At 40.3% G+C, this 20,306-nt stretch overlaps 1 protein-coding gene across 1 annotated transcript in view; it reads right to left on the bottom strand.

The window, feature by feature from the left end:
- si:ch211-186j3.6 (neural-cadherin) overlaps positions 1-20,306 on the bottom strand; it is a 1,133,875-nt gene that overhangs the window by 334,451 nt on the left and 779,118 nt on the right. The window contains 1 exon segment of the mRNA XM_034183518.1: positions 14,399-14,628. Within this exon segment, the coding sequence (XP_034039409.1) occupies positions 14,399-14,628 (230 nt within the window).

Genomic DNA, 20,306 nt, shown 5'->3' with positions numbered 1-20,306 from the left:
AGCTAAATAGTTCAAAATGATGCCATATTCATTCATTCACTCAGATCTGCTTCACTCTGTCCTCTTCCTCTGAACTGCTATCTATTGTATGGCCTTGCCTTACAATATAAGGCGCCTTGGGGCAACTGTTTGTTGTGATTTGGCGCTATATAAAAAAAAATTGATTGATTGATTGATTGAACTCCTCCTGGGTGATCCCAAAGCCTCATCAGGCCGGATCTCAACCATCCTGGATGGTCCTCCTTGCTCATTGTGCCAGGAAAAGCCCCCAAGTGAGGCAAATACACAATCTCAACTGGGGTTTTCCAGCAGTTCTCTTCTCTGTTCATTCGAGTACCAAATGTCTCATGTTGACCCTTGGTGCTGTGAAATTACAACAGTAAATGTGTTTCAAAAATGTTTATTATTATCATTATTATCATTATCATATTATAATTGATGTGTATTGATTTAAATTCTCCAGTGACGGCTGAGATATCATACTTCATTGGAGGTAATATCCTCAGCCGTTTTGCAATATTGTTTGTATATTGTGAGTGTTTGCAGGAGTACCGGTACCGCTGTCAGTGGAAGCTGAGAGAGCGCTAGAAGGCACTCTTTTCCCTGAGGAATCTTCAGTACTCTGCAAGTTATTGAGTGAGAGGTGGAGGTGGCATTCCCACCGTTGTTGTTACTGGGTGTACACACACCCACACTTGACTGTCTTTGTTCTTCGCCAGCAGTACCAGATCCGACAGTCGGGGACGGTGATCACCTGGGAATTCGGGACTTGGCGGCTCCAGTATTCACCAGGTTCTGGGGCGGCGGAAATCGTGTGGTTCCGGCTCTTCTCAGGACAGACGTCTTCTATCCTCGAGCCTGCCCACACGTCACCTTTGTGTATTGACTGTTATGATATTCTGAGATTGTCTGTATGTTCGTTGTGCACATTCACAACATTAAATTGTTATATTTTGGCTCATCTATTGACCGTTCATTTGCACCCCCTGTTGTGGGTCCGTGTCACTACACTTTCCCAACAGTGATAATCGCAATGCGTCTGATCCGTTTCCTCATTACATGCGTTATACAACCGTGATTGTTCATCATATATTCGCTATATATTATTAATATATCCATAATTCATACTGGGACATTTGTCATTTTTAGCCATTTTTGTTGCGGACGACAACAAATGCCCGTAATTTGTGTACTCAATTCATGCACAATTAATCCTCTCCCCACTGGGACCGGGCCCTAACAAGGTGATACAATTTTGGATAATTTGATGTTTAAGTGACATCAGGGTAAATGATACAAATGTCTTTTTTGGAACATATACATGATGGCATATAGTGATATCATCATGACATCATGTATAAATTATCATATGGAAATGTCATAATTCTCTTAGTTTTGAAATGATTGTGCAAAATGTGATTTAAAAATAATTCATCATCAATTGGTGGTGTGAAAACATGAATTCCATTAGTGGTTACCAGTTATTAGTCATAAAACCTGCACTTCATTATTACCATCATTACATATATAATGATTTGAATTTGATGTGTAGAAGTCTGTTTATAAGTGAGTATTTACTGACTTTACTCGGGTGGTGGCCAAGTGTGCTTGGTTTCAGTACGGAAGGTGTTTTTGCAGAAGTCTACGATGAGTTCTTTTGTTGTTGTGGAGTACAGGATGAGACTGTTCTCTGACCTCCACACTGTCAGACTTTGAACTTCATCCCTGTTGGTGGTCTCATCTCATCCTGAGATGACTTCACCTGTAGTCACCTTGGACGTAATGAAGGAGTTGGTGGAGCAGGTGGGGCTCCAATTCCCACCCCTGCCACATTTCTCCATGTAATGTGGAGTTGCATTAGGAAGGCCATCCGGTGTAAAATCTGTGCCAATTCAACATGCAGATCCACCTTGGATTTACTGTGGTGACCCCGAGTGCAAAGACGAGAGCAGCCAAAGTCCCACTATTTACTGGCTTTACTCACATCTCTTGATTGTGATTTGTTGTGATCAACTCAATGATAATTTTGCAGTATTCTCCAGCACTCATACATGGAGACGACTCGGGGCCAGACAATGAATTCTTGAAATGCTGGTTAATATTTCTTGTGACTGGCCTGTGTGTGTCTCTGTCAGAGCTTTACTGTAGCTTCTTTCAGTGAAATTTCTTCATTTCACTTTGGTTGGTCAGCAGGTGAAAAACACGCTTGACTGACTCCAAGTCAAGAGAATGACTTCAGACAAGAACATTCTGATGTTTGGCCATAAAAAGTTGCTTACCTGTCTGGTCTCTTAGGATCACTGGCAAAACGCTGCTGCATCAGCCAAGCACGGTCTAACGCTAGATTTAAAAAAAGGCTACAAGTTCTTCATTGTTTGGCCAATAATTTTCTTACTTTAAATTCAGGAGTGTCAAATAGAGTTACTGTTCCACCTTCTCTATGTAATTAAAACCTAAAACAATGAAAAACATAAAACTATATGAACAGCACAGTGGTTTTTCCAGGATAAATGAAATAATATGAGTATAATTGTCAGTAAGTAATGAATTTTGAAAGTAAGTGTGATTACTTGCCATTAAAAAGGACATTCTGTAAGTGAACCTTTTGTTTCTTGCTGATGAACTGTCGACTCATAATGCGCTGTATGCAAAATTATCTTTAAAATAACATTAGAAAACAAACTCTATTGCCTCATTGCAAGGATGAGGGTTTCCAACCACTGACACAGTGTGCTCGCTCATAGGGTGGGCAAAATCCAGATCTTACATGTGTCTAGAACACACCCTTGTTGCGGCCTCACATGTCTAGACCATCTCTCCAGGCTTTGCCACAAGCTGATTAGCTCATTCAGGTGTCTGTTAGTACTTGAGTGTACTTAGGGAGCTAATCAGCATGTGGCACAGCAGGGAGAGATAGAAAATATGTAGGTTTGGTGGTCTTTCAGGACTGCTTTGAGAACCACTGGTCTCGACCTTATTTGTGTCTGGACCTCACCTGTTCCTGGGCCTCCCTCATGTCAGGATCTCACTTGTGTTTAGACCTTATGCACATCTAAATGGCACTCGTGCCTGGACCTCATTCATGTCAGGACATGGCTCATGTTTGGACCTCACATGTGTTTGGACTTCGCTCATGTCTGGACTTCGCTTGTGTCAGGATATTGCTGGTATTTACACCTTACACACATCTAGATGTCACTCCTGTCTGGCCCTAACTCATGGCCCTCACCTGCATGTCAGATTAAGGCACCATATGATTTGATGTTGTATAAATGCACTTAATTGAAGGTCCAGGGTTCCAAGCCCACTTGAGGTGCATGGACCTTTTGCATCTGAATTTGCATCAGGAATAGCATCTAAATCAAATTATGAATTAATTCCAGACCCACTGTGGTCAACACAAGCAGACAGGAGCAGCCAAAAGAATCCCACACACAAAGTGATTAAAATTATTATGAGGAATTTTCTATGAAGGGAACTGTTTAGGATGTATTGAAACATTTGTGATCAATTTCCTGAATTATTTTTTGATGAGGTATTGGTGAAAATGTCAACAGCCCTAGATTGCAATATTTAAAAAAAATCATTTACAAAATGATAGTGGGGAGGTGATGGCTTAGTGGTTAAGATGGGGCTTGAGACCAGAAGATTCTCGGTTCAATACCCCCCCCCACACACACACACTCTCCAGACCGCAAAATCACCAAGGGCCCTTGGCAAGGTCCTTAATCTCCCAGTTACTCCCAGTGTACATTTGAGCTCCATGCCCTGACATCAGTGTGTGAATGGGTGAATATGTGCCATCATTGTAAAGCACTTTAAGTTTGTGATTCAGATGGAAAAATGCTAAATAAATGCAGTCAATTTTGCCATACCATAGTTCTGGCCAGTTACAGTAGTGTTCAGAATAATAGTAGTGCTATGTGACTAAAAAGATTAATCCAGGTTTTGAGTATATTTCTTACTGTTACATGGGAAACAAGGTACCAGTAGATTCAGTAGATTCTCACAAATCCAACAAGACCAAGCATTCATGATATGCACACTCTTAAGGCTATAAAATTGGGCTATTAGTTAAAAAAAAAAAAGTAGAAAAGGGGGTGTTCACAATAATAGTAGTGTGGCTTTCAGTCAGTGAGTTCGTCAATTTTGTGGAACAAACAGGTGTGAATCAGGTGTCCCCTATTAAAGGATGAAGCCAGCACCTGTTGAACATGCTTTTCTCTTTGAAAGCCTGAGGAAAATGGGACCTTCAAGACATGGTTCAGAAGAACAGCGTAATTTGATTAAAATGTTGATTGGAGAGGGGAAATCCTATACGCAGGTGCAAAAAAATATAGGCTGTTCATCTACAATGATCTCCAATGGTCTAAAATGGACAAAAAACCAGAGACGCATGGAAGAAAATAGAAAACAACCATCAAAATGGATAGAAGAATAACCAGAATGTCAAAGGATCACCCATTGATCAGCTCCAGGATGATCAAAGACAGTCTGGAGTTACCTGTAAGTGCTGTGACAGTTAGAAGACGCCTGTGTGAAGCTAATTTATTTGCAAGAATCCCCCGCAAAGTCCCTCTGTTTAATAAAAGATGTGCAGAAGAGGTTATAATTTGCGAAAGAACACATCAACTGGCCTAAAGAGAAATGGAGGAATATTTTGTGGACTGATGAGAGTAAAATTGTTCTGTTTGGGTCCAAGGGTCGCAGACAGTTTGTGAGACGACCCCCAAACTCTGAATTCAAGCCACAGTTCACAGTGAAGACAGTGAAGCATGGTGGTGCAAGCATCATGAAATGGGCATGTTTCTCCTACTATGGTGTTGGGCCTATATATCGCATACCAGGTATCATGGATCAGTTTGGATATGTCAAAATACTTGAAGAGGTCATGTTGCCTTATGCTGAAGAGGACATGCCCTTGAAATGGGTGTTTCAACAAGACAATGACCCCAAGCACACTAGTAAACGAGCAAAATCTTGGTTCCAAACCAATAAAATTAATGCCTCGCAGATGTGAAGAAATCATGAAAAACTGTGGTTATACAACTAAATACTAGTTTAGTGATTCACAGGATTGCTAAAAAAAGCAGTTTGAACATAATAGTTTTGAGTTTGTAGCGTCAACAGCAGATGCTGCTATTATTGTGAACACCCCCTTTTCTACTTTTTTTTACTAGTAGTCCAATTTCATAGCCTTAAGAGTGTGCATATCATGAATGCTTGGTCTTGTTGGATTTGTGAGAATCTACTGAATCTACTGGTACCTTGTTTCCCATGTAACAATAAGAAATATACTCAAAACCTGGATTAATCTTTTTAGTCACATAGCACTACTATTTTTCTGAACACTATATGGATCCACTCCAAAACATAACGACTTGGTCATTAGTCCACGTCCCGCTGCTACACTTCATATCATTTTTAATAAACTATCTCAGTTTGAGTTATCTTGCTAAACTCAAACAAACAAACTTGACCGCCATTTTTTGATGAACACATGTTTGTACAAAAACATGATTTGCTGACAAATGAGCTCAACAGAATTGTTTTTTTGTTTTTTTTTTGGAGCCGCCGGCATCCTAATTAGCCTAATTAGTCAAGCTAGCGGGGAACATCATTGCAGGCTACATTACGCTCACTGGTACGCTCACTATCCAGATAAGTGAACACAAACATGTTGGCAATATATTTGAGTTCTCCACTCATTTTACCCTCTAGTCAGGCAGAATTTGATCAAATTAGATTATGTGTCACTACAAAGATGAAATCTGGTGTCACTTCATCCAACATTTACGTCCATTAGACATTTTTCCAGTCAGACTATGGACCACTTAGTGGTTGCTTTTCCGTTCTGTGTGGGGAAGGAGACATTATTACATTATTGCGTTCATGCACATGTTCTTAAAGTATCTGTAAAACAAAATATCTACCTGCAATCATATGTATGAATTCTAGGCCTTGAAAAAAACCCCTCAAAATTTATTTCAATAATGTGTTTTCTCAGTTGATTTATTTTATAATAACACATTTAGTTCTTCTTTATTAAAACCTTTTAAGAGGCAATATGTTAGGTATATCACTGGCACTACAGTTTTCTCACACTAAAAACAATATTTCTTCTCTGTGGACACTGCAAGGTCTTTAAATCTTTCAGATCCATGGAGCCGAGCTGCAGACACTTCATGCTCCTGTGGACTGACCTCAGTTTCTGGCGTTAAGTAACTGACAGGCAATCACTTTTTGGCACACCACCACCAAATTTCAATCAATAAAAAGTTCAAAGTGATTCAAGACATTTAGATTCAGTGCTGTGACTCGGTCATCAGGACAGCTCCGACTCCAACATGCTTCTGCAGCTATGGCTGGGAGATGGGAAGGTCTGCTGTGTGGAACAGACGTGTTCTGAGCTTCTATCCTAACTCCAACAATTTGAGACAATGTTCTCTCCTGAGGAACACATCTGACTTGCTGGAATTGAATGCAGCCTTCAGCCAAACATTGCCAGAGGCAAACCTTCGCCTGTGGTCAACAAACGGCGTGAAAACAGAGGGGAAAAAAGAAAAAACCCACAATGTTGTCTGGAACATTCATCCTTTCCCATGTGATACTTTTCTGCAAATCACTTCAAATCCTGTCTGCAGTTTTTTCATCCAAGCGGCCGTGCTGTCAGTCAAGTACTGGAAGTTGAAGTACAGTCACCAATCAACCAACCAATTGACCACACAGGCACACATCTCGAGCTGCATCCACCATATACATGACATGCCTCACTCCACTAAATTACCACAGATTTTCGACTGAAACACGATCAGCATGATCCACTAAACACTCCATCCCAATTGGGCGGGCTCTTTAAAATGCTAATTTCCCAGCTTCCCCTCTGCCTGTCAAATGCACCACTGTGCACCATGTCACCATGGCTGCTCAGTCCTGCCTCCACCCCATTATCCACCTGTAGGCTCTGACTGGGGAAATGTGTGTATCTAAGCATCACCACCCCATATCAACTCATAATAACCTCACTCTGCTGCTCCTACAAAACTCTTAACACTCTGGGGTTAAAAAGTCAGAGACAGAATGTCACAGAGACTTTATTTAACCACTTCCTGAAACTACACCTGCTCATCTGTAGTTTCCATCATCCCTGGAGACATTCTATCACTCAAAGCCAATCCTAGAGGCCGGAGGATATCACATGGTCCTGTGACATCAGTGTGTCTCTGTCCCTGTGAGTGGCTGAGTGGCTGCAGCATCTGTCAGCGTGGGATTCTCACTGAAACCAATAAATGGTCAAAAAATCTAAAACAACCTTCCCACCAGCCTGAAAACAGTGTCACTTTAGTTTTTACTTTTCTACAATTTATTGTTTAAAATATTTTTCATATACAGTGGTCCCTCGCTATAATGCGGTTCACCTTTCGCGGGTTGTTTTAGTCCGATTTTGCATGCTTTTTTTTTTTTTTTTTTTTACAGCGCATTGTGTTCTGCGTCCTCATCAAGCAGGCCGGTCGCGGCACCGCAAAGGGAGAGTACGCACATTGTGTTCTGCGTGTCTGTTTATGAGAATCTTCTCACCCAGAAGAAAAAAGAGCACCAACAACTACCCATAACTGTGTTCTTCACTCAGAAAAAGACACCTGCACCGAGGTGTCACTCAGTGGAAAAAGACGTGACAGCGGAGCGGCACCAGGACAAAGAGGCACGATCAGAGGAACTGTGAAATACTGGTCAGTCACTATTAATAATTTCTTATGTGTCCAACCTCGTAGGTTGAAAGTTAAAATTAAATCTGTTTGTTCTAAAAGCCATCATTATTATTTATAGGAAAACGTTCTATTCTTATTTCTCAAACAAATGTTTGGGCCTGAAAACAGGTTGGTCTTATTTTTCTACTAAGGTTTGAACTTTGAGAGTGTTTACACACGAGAGAAAAGTGAGAAAATGTTAATGCCTGTTTGAGAAAAGTGTATAAAGTGTGTAGTGAGGGGTTTTACAGCCTTAAAACATCTATAATAATTGTAAAAAATAACACTGACTACTTTGCGGATTTCGCTTATTGCAGGCTATTTTTAGAACGTAACTCCCACGATAAACAAGGGACTTTTTTGACCTAAACACTTTCTAAAAGCCAAATTCTATCTTTTACAGTGTTGCAGACAAACAAGTGCCTCCATTAATTTAGAGGAGACTGTACATGGGCATTATACCATCTTCAAGCACCTTAAAAGGGAAGCGCCAGCAGGTCCAAGGACCCCAGACAGATAAATGTGAGTTGTCTGACTAAAGCTACAAAGAGCCCACCCAGCAGGTTCATGGGTAAAATGACAGTATAATTAAGCAATGGGTTAGAAAGTGAAAAATGAATTTCACCATTTGTAGCCTGCAAAACGTGCTGCACGCTGTTTTCTTTGTGAATTCAGTGGAGAGTTTTATTATCAGTCACATGATATGAAAGTGACAGCATCCAATAACAAATACATTCAAAATACAGCTGAAAAAGGAAGCACTAGAAACATGGTAGAAACTGTTGTGAAAGTGTAGGAACACGGACCCACAACAGGGGCGCAAATGAACGGACAATGGAGGAATCAAATAACACTGTTTTACTGTTGTGAAAAAGGCACAACAAATACAACCGATTACAATATGGAGATTGAGTCTAATTACAACGGTGTCGTGTGGGCAGGCTCGACGATAGGAGACGTCTGTCCAAGTCGAACCGGAACCAACCCGATTTCCTCTGCCACCGAACCCCGGGAATACTGGAGCCGCCAAGTCCCGAATTCCCAGGTGGCCACTGCCTCCGCTTGTCGGATCCGGTACTGCTGGCAGGAAACAGAAACAGTCAGGTGTGGATGCGGCTGCACCCAGCAACACGGAGGGTGGAGAGTCCACCTCCACCTCTCGTCCACAACAATCAAGAAATGTAGGAAGGTGAGTACTTATCAAAACGCTGTCTGGTAGTCAGCTGTCCTACAGATAATCACAAGAACACAATTAAAGTCACACGTATGTGTAGGCTGAGTTTGTTACCTCTTTGGTAAGGTGATATCTCGGCAACTGAGGTGGAGATGCCGTCCTGCTGATATACCTCCTTATTGATTGGGATCAGCTGTCTCCAGTGATGGGTGACAGCTGTCATCCTGGCTGCTCCCGTAAGGCGGCAGCGCCCTCTGGTGCCTGGAGCCCGCACTCCAGGCAGGGCGCCCTCTAGTGGTGGTGGGCCAGCAGTACCTCCTCTTCAGCGGCCCACACAACAAGAAACATCTACAGCCCAGTACAAACCCCATCCCAGGGTGTTTCCCTGAAGGACCAGATGGCTTTTTTTATGATCCTCCACAATCCACAAAATCCTCCACAAACAAAACCTTATCTGAACATACATGAAATGTGAAATAAATTAATTTAATTCATTGAGGAATTCCCATGAGGCCTATACAGGACCAAAAGTATAAAACAAGTCAAACCCATCATTTTGAACAACGCAGTTATAAGCCAAATTCAAAGAACCTATAACCACTAACTCACAGGAATAACATTTAAAATCCAGTCTAGAGTTCAGATCGAGACCTGACCTGTAAATCAAAGCGACCCATCCTCACCAGGTCTTGTTTCCTGAGCAACATGGTGATTAGAAATCCCAGAAGAGGAGGCCTCATTTAGCAAGGCGATCCCATCATAGCTATTTTATAATTTTATAATCGAGCACCAAGTCACCGGACAAAGATGTGACACTGATAAAACCAAACTGATCAATGAATTCCATCATTTGGGGGAATACATTTAAGAGGTTCTCTATTTCTTGGTCATCCACATTCCCAAACAGACGTAACACTTGTAAGACAAACATTATTAAAACTGATCTGAGTTGTTTCTGGACATATAGAAAAAGTCCACTGCATTAAGGTTCACCTGACCTCACTGACCAGTGAGAGCCAACCACACTGGTGGTTGGCTCTCACTGCGGTATTGTATCACTTCCTGTTCCGGAGCACAGCGGTGTTAAGCTATATCTGTTAGCTGTTTAATCTGCACAGTTAGATTGATCTAGTTAACTAGATAACGATTTGTTTCACAGTGTAATCTTCACGTGCCTTAACTAAAGCACTCCCTCTGTTGAATCACCTCTAAATTATTTACACATTATTCACTTTGGGTGTTTTTAGGAATCCGCTAGCTTAGCGCAGCTACTAGCTCTTAGCCGGTTTAGCATGGCGGCTTCTCCTGTCTCTCCTGCACTTTTCTGCTCTGGGTGTGAAATGTTTAGGTATTCCTCGGCCTCCTTTAGCAGTAATGGTACTTGTAATAAGTGTAGCTTATTCGTAGCTTTGGAGGCCAGGCTGGGCGAATTGGAGACTCGGCTCCGCACCTTGGAAAATCCTACAGCTAGCCAGGCCCCTGTAGTCGGTGCGGACCAAGGTAGCTTAGCCGCCGCTAGTTCCCTCCCGGCAGATCACGAGCAGCCGGGAAAGCAGGCCGACTGGGTGACTGTGAGGAGGAAGTGTAGCCCTAAACAGAAGCCCCGTGTACACCGCCAACCTGTTCACATCTCTAACCGTTTTTCCCCACTCGGCGACACACCCACCGAGGATCAAACTCTGGTTATTGGCGACTTTGTTTTGACAAAAGTGAAGTTAGCAACACCAGCAACCATAGTCAATTGTCTTCCAGGGGTCAGAGCAGGCGACACTGAAGGAAATTTGAAACTGCTGGCTAAGGCTAAGCGTAAATTTGGTAAGATTGTAATTCACGTCGGCAGTAATGACACACGGTTACGCCAATCGGAGGTCACTAAAATTAACATTGAATCGGTGTGTAACTTTGGAAAAACAATGTCGGACTCTGTAGTTTTCTCTGGGCCCCTCCCCAATCGGACCGGGAGTGACATGTTTAGCCGCATGTTCTCCTTGAATTGCTGGCTGTCTGAGTGGTGTCCAAAAAATGAGGTGGGCTTCATAGATAATTGGCAAAACTTCTGGGGAAAACCTGGTCTTGTTAGGAAAGACAGCATCCATCCCACTTTGGATGAGCAGCTCTCATTTCTAGAAATCTGGCCAATTTTCTTAAATCCTCCAAACCGTGACTATCCAGGGTTGGGACCAGGAAGCAGAGTTGTAGTCTTACACACCTCTCTGCAGCTTCTCTCCCCCTGCCATCCCCTCATTACCCCATCCCCGTAGAGACGGTGCCTGCTCCCAGACCACCAACAACCAGTAAAAATCTATTTAAGCATAAAAATTCAAAAAGAAAAAATAATATAGCACCTTAAACTGCACCACAGACTAAAACAGTTAAATGTGGTCTATTAAACATTAGATCTCTCTCTTCTAAGTCCCTGTTAATAAATGATATAATAATTGATCAACATATTGATTTATTCTGCCTTACAGAAACCTGGTTACAGCAGGATGAATATGTTAGTTTAAATGAGTCAACACCCCCGAGTCACACTAACTGCCAGAATGCTCGTAGCACGGGCCGAGGCGGAGGATTAGCAGCAATCTTCCACTCCAGCTTATTAATTAATCAGAAACCCAGACAGAGCTTTACTTCATTTGAAAGCTTGTCTCTTAGTCTTGTCCATCCAAATTGTAAGTCCCAAAAACCAGTTTTATTTGTTATTATCTATCGTCCACCTGGTCGTGTTCTGACTTATGGTATGGAAATTGAAGACTTAACAGTATTCCCTGAAAACCCCCTTCTGTCTGATCATTTTTAATAACATTTACATTTACTCTGATGGACTACCCAGCAGTGGGGAATAAGTTTCATTACAGTAGAAGTATTTCAGAAATCGCTGTAACTAGGTTTAAGGATATGATTCCTTCTTTATGTTCTCCAATGCCATGTACCAACACAGGGCAGAGTAGCTACCTAAACTCTGTGAGTGAGACAGATTATCTTGTCAGTAGTTTTATATCATCATTGAGGACAACTTTGGATGCTGTAGCTCCTCTGAAAAAGAGAGCCTTAAATCAGAAGTGCCTGACTCCGTGGTATAACTCACAAACTCGCAGCTTAAAGCAGATAACCCGTAAGTTGGAGAGGAAATGGCATCTCACTAATTTAGAAGATCTTCACTTAGCCTGGAAAAAGAGTCTGTTGCTCTATAAAAAAGCCCTCTGTAAAGCTAGGACATCTTACTACTCATCACTAATTGAAGAAAATAAGAACAACCCCAGGTTTCTTTTCAGCACTGTAGCCAGGCTGACAAAGAGTCAGAGCTCTATTGAGCCGAGTATTCCTTTAACTTTAACTAGTAATGACTTCATGACTTTCTTTGCTAATAAAATTTTAACTATTAGAGAAAAAATTACTCATAACCATCCCAAAGACATATTGTTCTCTTTGGCTGCTTTCAGTGATGCCGGTATTTGGTTAGACTCTTTCTCTCCGATTGTTCTGTCTGAGTTATTTTCATTAGTTACTTCCTCCAAACCATCAACATGTCTATTAGACCCCATTCCTACCAGGCTGCTCAAGGAAGCCCTACCATTAATTAATGCTTCGATCTTAAATATGATCAATCTGTCTTTATTAGTTGGCTATGTACCACAGGCTTTTAAGGTGGCAGTAATTAAACCATTACTTAAAAAGCCATCACTTGACCCAGCTATCTTAGCTAATTATAGGCCAATCTCCAACCTTCATTTTCTCTCAAAAATTCTTGAAAGGGTAGTTGTAAAACAGCTAACTGATCATCTGCAGAGGAATGGTCTATTTGAAGAGTTTCAGTCAGGGTTTAGAATTCATCATAGTACAGAAACAGCATTAGTGAAGGTTACAAATGATCTTCTTATGGCCTCAGACAGTGGACTCATCTCTGTGCTTGTTCTGTTAGACCTCAGTGCTGCTTTTGATAGTGTTGACCATAAAATTTTATTACAGAGATTAGAGCATGCCATAGGTATTAAAGGCACTGCGCTGCGGTGGTTTGAATCATATTTATCTAATAGATTACAATTTGTTCATGTAAATGGGGAATCTTCTTCACAGACTAAGGTTAATTATGGAGTTCCACAAGGTTCTGTGCTAGGACCAATTTTATTCACTTTATACATGCTTCCCTTAGGCAGTATTATTAGACAGCATTGCTTAAATTTTCATTGTTACGCAGATGATACTCAGCTTTATCTATCCATGAAGCCAGAGGACACACACCAATTAGCTAAACTGCAGGATTGTCTTACAGACATAAAGACATGGATGACCTCTAATTTCCTGCTTTTAAACTCAGATAAAACTGAAGTTATTGTACTTGGCCCCACAAATCTTAGAAACATGGTGTCTAACCAGATCCTTACTCTGGATGGCATTACCCTGACCTCTAGTAATACTGTGAGAAATCTTGGAGTCATTTTTGATCAGGATATGTCATTCAATGCGCATATTAAACAAATATGTAGGACTGCGTTTTTGCATTTGCGCAATGTCTCTAAAATCAGAAAGGTCTTGTCTCAGAGTGATGCTGAAAAACTAATTCATGCATTTATTTCCTCTAGGCTGGACTATTGTAATTCATTATTATCAGGTTGTCCTAAAAGTTCCCTGAAAAGCCTTCAGTTAATTCAAAATGCTGCAGCTAGAGTACTGACAGGGACTAGAAGGAGAGAGCATATCTCACCCATATTGGCCTCTCTTCAATGGCTTCCTGTTAATTCTAGAATAGAATTTAAAATTCTTCTTCTTACTTATAAGGTTTTGAATAATCAGGTCCCATCTTATCTTAGGGACCTCATAGTACCATATCACCCCAATAGAGCTCTTCGCTCTCAGACTGCAGGCTTACTTGTAGTTCCTAGGGTTTGTAAGAGTAGAATGGGAGGCAGAGCCTTCAGCTTTCAGGCTCCTCTCCTGTGGAACCAGCTCCCAATTCAGATCAGGGAGACAGACACCCTCTCTACTTTTAAGATTAGGCTTAAAATTTTCCTTTTTGCTAAAGCTTATAGTTAGGGCTGGATCAGGTGACCCTGAACGATCCCTTAGTTATGCTGCTATAGACTTAGACTGCTTGGGGGTTCCCATGATGCACTGAGTGTTTCTTTCTCTTTTTGCTCTTTATGAACCACTCTGCATTTAATCATTAGTGATTGATCTCTGCTCTCTTCCACAGCATGTCTTTTTCCTGGTTCTCTCCCTCAGCCCCAACCAGTCCCAGCAGAAGACTGCCCCTCCCTGAGCCTGGTTCTGCTGGCGGTTTCTTCCTGTTAAAAGGGAGTTTTTCCTTCCCACTGTCGCCAAGTGCTTGCTCACAGGGGGTCGTTTTGACAGTTGGGGTTTTTCTGTAATTATTGTATGGCTTTTCCTTACAATATAAAGCGCCTTGGGGCAACTGTATGTTGTGATTTGGCGCTATATAAATGAAATTGATTTGATTTGATTTGATTTGACCTACCTTCTGCTTGTGGGCAGCCAGATAACCGTGCATTTTCTCAGGCTGGAGGAAGGAAGGGGCACCGTGCACTGCAAAGCGAACATCCAGCATCCGCTCCTTCACATCCATTAGGCTGAAAATGTTGACATCGTTGAATGGAACGGAGAGCATCTCGGACAGGAAGTCCACCAGCAAATCGTAGCGGCTCCGCTGCTTCCCCCGCAGCTCAATAAACTCCCTTGCTGTGATGTCTGGCAAACACAAAGAGATGCAAATTGTAGTTGCTGAACAGGAATCCAAATATTTTCATCTCAAAGAAAAAGGGAGAAAAAAGTCTAGCTACACTGTTGTATGCCCTTGGAAAATAGCTATGATAATAAATTGTTACATTATCAGATAAAAGTCATGGTTGTTGTTGGGAAGGGTTAGTTACAACAAGTCATGGTTTCAAGTTTCCTGATTCTATTCAGAGGCAGAGCATTGATGAAGAGATGTGGAGGAATAGTTGGTAAAAAAAGTAAAAACTTCAGACAAATATTTTAGAACACCACAATAATAAGCAGTTAATAATAATAAATAAATGCATCACCCGGGGTATATTGAAGGTGTCAAAAATGCCTCTTGAACAAGAAGAAGAAAACCAAAGTCACACTGGATGATAAATTGTACATTTTGTCTATGTGGAACTCACTTTTTAACTCAGCATGCCCTAGGTGCATATTGAACAAAAGACAGGAGCTCAGTGTTGCACATATCCACACAACAGCATGTGCTGTTATTTCATACAAGGACAAATAAACGTGTGTTGAACATATTGAGGTTATTGACAGATATGAACACATATTTCTGGCCCACAGTGTTGGAAGCAACTCGATAAAAATGTGAGTCCATTTGATTTGTTTGTTATTTTTTGTTTTGTTTAGTATGTTGATTCCAGGGAAAGGCTTATATACACTGTACATTTTTTCTTTGTGGAACTTACTTTTTAACTCAGCGATACCCTAGGTGCACGATTAGCAACAGACAGGAGCTCAGTGTAGCACATATGCACACAACAGCATGTGCTGTTACTTCATACTTCATACGGACAAATAAAAGTGTGTTGAACAACATATTGAATGTTTTTTTGACACAGATTAACACATATTTCTGGCCCACAGTGCTGGAAGCAACACAATAAAATTATAATAATAAATAGATTTTATATATATATATATATATATATATATATATATATATATATATATATATATATATATATATATATATATATATATATATATGTGTGTGTGTGTGTGTGTGTGTGTGTGTGTGTGTATATTATTTGTTTAGTATGTTGATTCCAGGGAAAGGTCTAAAAATGTTTTTGTTATTATTGTTATTATCATTATTATCATTAATAATAATAATAATAATAATAATAATAATATTTTTCTAATAAGTTCATGGTTTTTCAGCATACGAGTCATATCAGAGTATGAGTACCAGAAGCTCCCAAACTAGACAAACTAGAAAAAAAAATGTTACATACAGGGCAGTTAACATTTAGTTTGATGGTATATTATGTGCCCCAATATTATTCAAGATATCACATTATAGTTGGTAAGGCTTCCTGTGCTGAAGTAGTGGCCTAAAGGTTAGAGAAGTGGCCTTGTTACAAGTGGGTTACAAGCTTGATCCCCCACACCAGACAGGAAAATGTGAGTGAGGAAAGTAAAACAATAGCTTATTCCTTCTCTGGGCCATTAATATTTTCTATTTGATATATTCTACTACATTGAAAGGGTCATGCTTCTGTAGACTATTCAGCCCCAGAACATTCTTCAACACAAGTGAACTGCTGCATTCACTTGTGGTGCTGTGATTTTCCATCATGGATGGTAGTAGATTACATCATGTAACAAGCTTTTTTTAACAGTTTTCATCTTCTGATCTTTTGTAAAAAGCTTGTAACTGTTAGAATGCTCTAAGCAGTGGGTCACTCCTAAGAGTTTTTTCTTACCACTTTCGCATGTGTGCTTGGTGCCTTGGTGTGAAGCATTGAGGCATTTGGTGTTAAACTGAAATAAATTGAAGTACACACAAGTCAAGCAGATGGCAAACAACATACATTTAGAGTCAACCACACCTACTTCTAAAATTCAGCAGGTGGCAGGCAGGTTTATGGGCTTTTTTCTATCTATCTATCTTTTGCATTGATCTGGAGCATTAAAGTTTAACCAGTTTTAATCGGTTTATCCTCATTATATGCCTTTTTAAACGGGAGATGTAGAAGTTGGTAGCATTGTTGGTAGCTTCTCAAATGCTGCAGTCACGGCATGTGTTGTAACCACAAAGATTATCCCCACAGTCACGGTCAGGCAGAGGTCTCTCCGGGGATCCTTGGCAGTGTTGCCACACTTACTTTGAAAAAGTAATCCCATTACTGATCACGCCTTGAAAAAGTAACTTAGTTACATTACTGATTACTTAACTTTAAAAGTAACTAAGTTAGATTACTAGTCACTTTATTAGCAACTTTCAGTAGCTGCCAACAACACCCCCCCACCACCTCAACATGAAAATGATAACCCGTTTTGCCAATACTCACTTTATAGTCACACTTTCTTCACTTCAACACTTCTTTTATAAAAAAAAAATAAAGTCAGTCTTTCTTGACCAAATATTTAACTGTTTACATCACTACAATAGTAAAACTTGCAATTTCTAACCTACATTGTTTATAAATGTCACTATTAAATTCTTTGTAAAATTTTTCTGACATTTAAATTCTCTCTACATATTATTATTATTATTATTATTATTATTATTATTATTATTATTATTATTATTATTATTATTATTATTATAAGTAGCATTAGTAGTAGAAGTAAAAAAAGGCTTCAAAAGTGGACCTTTAATCTAGGGTTGTTGTGAGGGGGCACCACTCCCCCACGCCCCCTTTCCACCTGGATTCACCCCTGCTTTGGCATTTGAACAGGAAGAATGGATAATGTTAATTTATGCAGAAAACAAGACCAGATTGGCAGGTAAGAAAGTTACATCAGTGTTTGTTTTTTTTTGTTTTTTTATGTCATGTTGTCCTCAGAAACCAAGTTTAAGGGTATTTGGGTGGAAACAAAAAGTGTTAGTTGTTAACGCATTGCGGATCAGCTGTTTTTAGTGAGAAGACACAGAGTGGTGCTCAGAGTTTTAAATGAAGTGGGGAAAAGCATAAAAATGTCTTTGTAAAGCTCAGTGCAGATGTGCTGTCATCACCACACTTTGAGAGATGATGACTGTTTTTCAATTCAGAGCTGCTGCTGAAAGCCGCGGAGGAAAAGCTCACAGCTCACTGAAAGTGGGCAGTTCAGTCGAACCCTGACCCGCTGCCCACGGACCACGATTAATGCTGGGATCGACAAGCAATGCAAAAATAATAGTAAAGCACAGTGACTTGGAGAAGTAACTTTAGTCTGATTATTGATTTGGAAAGATTAACACGTTAGATTACTCGTTACTGAAAAAAGCGGTCAGATTAGAGTGACGCATTACTAAGTAACCTGTTACTGGCATCACTGATCCTTGGCTATACCGCTGGAATGACTTTAATGACAGTTGTCACTTGTGCTGTGAGGGAAAGTTGTCGATGACATTTTGTCACTCGTTTTTCAGTGAGGACCCCTGCACCTGAAGATGATGAAGGACACGCCCACAAATCACCTGGCTTTTGGGCAGTGGGCATGGACCAGTGCGATGACTGATCACCACAGTCGAGCTTTTACTTTGACTTAAAACGTATTACTCTGCAGTTGGCCTTTAAGCAATCTTCTGTGCATTTCTGAGAACTTTGACAAATAGAGGGCCACTCCAACTCAAAACTGAAGACTTTATCAACAAAGGACCAAAAGAAGACTGAAAAAAAGTAACTAACAAAACAAAATCAAAGCTGTGGATTTTTTTTTCTTTGCTGAAGGCCGTTTGATTGCAGCGGCGACTGTTTCAGCAGAGTTTTGCAACAAATCACGCCACTTTAACATGGCAAAAAAAAATAAAAAATGAAAAATGCAAAACTTAATTTCAAATATTTAGAAGAAATATACAAATGATCAGATAAGATACATATTACATTGTTACTTTAGCTTAATGATTTAGCTCAATGCCACAAAATTTTCACACGTCATTATAAATGTAAGAGTTATATCAAATGTAGATAACTGGAGACTCAAGTTCAAGTTTATTCGGAACTTTGCAATAAAATAAAACAAAACAAAATAAAACAAAACTGATTATTCAGCCAGTCAACCCATGCAACCAAAAGGCTGTAGGTGGAAGCAAAGCTTATATACACCTACCCCTTTTACATCAGCAACTTTTACTTATCACAACAAAACCAAAACAAAACAAAGTGAGCAGAACAGCAAAACACAGACATCTTAAAATAATCAATAAACTCAAATTCCTCATCATATCCACACCAACAACAGCACACATTGCATAATCCAAAAAATAATACAAAGTTAATAACGTAATTGTCCATACTTTAACCAACAGCTATATAGTCCTTCAACCATGAATTGAATTTTCAGAGAATTTACACAATTTTCACATATTCAGAAAACATCAGTTCCTTATATTGGCCTTTAAACTGATTGACATTTGGACATCGCTTGAGTTCCTTTGCCAGATTATTCCTTATCTTAGGGCCACAGGTAGAAACATAAAAGCCTTTCCTGGTCTTCCTAGTGCTAGCAATTTTAAAATGATTGTTTTTTCCTTGCCTGTGATATGAGTCACAGTTCATACATGAAAAATATATACAGTTTCAAGGTAACATTTCTGGTGTTTTATTCTGGCCTCAGGGTTTCTCCAGATCTAGTGTGTATCTCCTGTGTATTATTATTATTTGTTGTTTCATTGCCTTCTCATAATATTCTCCTCCATGTTAGTTATTCCTTTAATGTGTTAGTTCTCCCTCACACTCTCGAGTGACTCCTTTCTGCCATTTTGTTTTTCCTGAGCCTTGTGTGGACATTCCAAATTTGATTGTCAGGTTTCACAGATCTCAGTGTAACGAACCTCTGATTTAATTTTTTAGATAACGCTTGTGCTGCTTCCTATCAGTCCAATCAGACTCGATTGATGATTGGACTGATTACCCGTGTACCCAACCTCTGCTGGTGTAAGCAGCCAATCTCTTCACCTGCCTCTGCAAGGACTGTACCAGCTTTTAAACTACCATTGTTGACGTTCTCTGCATTGGGGTCACCAGTTGTAGCATTACAAGCCCTCCTTTTTTTTAAACTAAGAAGGTAACACACAGTAGAACTTTAGACAAACAGTGCCTGTGACAAATGATGACAAAATCAGTGTCTTCAACAACAACAAGAATGACAACAAACACAGTGCGTAAAAGGAACAAAAACATGCTTAATAAAGGAGGTGCTCATGGAATATGCAGAGTTAATAGATATATTGCGTGAACATGAATTACATGAATGTACTGTATGTGTTTGTGTGGGAAGTGTGAATTTGGTCGAATTGCGCATGAAGTGCGCATGAAGCAGGAATGGTATGCAAAATGTACAGAATCATAGCTGCCTCCAACGCCTCCATACACCTGTTGCTACAACTATTTGCACACACCAGCGGCTGAAAGACAGAGTGTGTGCTGTGAGAGCTCATTGAACCCTCTCACGGCAGGTGTGTGACCAAATTCCAGCTTACACACATGAACATCTGACACCGCTCGTTTGGCACTTAGAAAATGTGTGGCCATTCGCACTATTAGCACGTCAACAGTCAGCAGACGATCACTGTCGAGCTGGATGTGAAATTTGTTTAAGTGGCCCACAACTGTGGAGATGCAAAAAGCCACGTACATGTGGTGCATGTGTCTCGCACATGTGCATGTGTGTCGCATCCCCACTTGCATAAAATGCTAATATGT

The sequence above is a fragment of the Thalassophryne amazonica genome, chromosome 2, assembly GCF_902500255.1.
Source record: "Thalassophryne amazonica chromosome 2, fThaAma1.1, whole genome shotgun sequence".
NCBI lineage: Eukaryota > Metazoa > Chordata > Actinopteri > Batrachoidiformes > Batrachoididae > Thalassophryne > Thalassophryne amazonica.
This window is presented reverse-complemented; position numbering and strand designations above follow the sequence as displayed.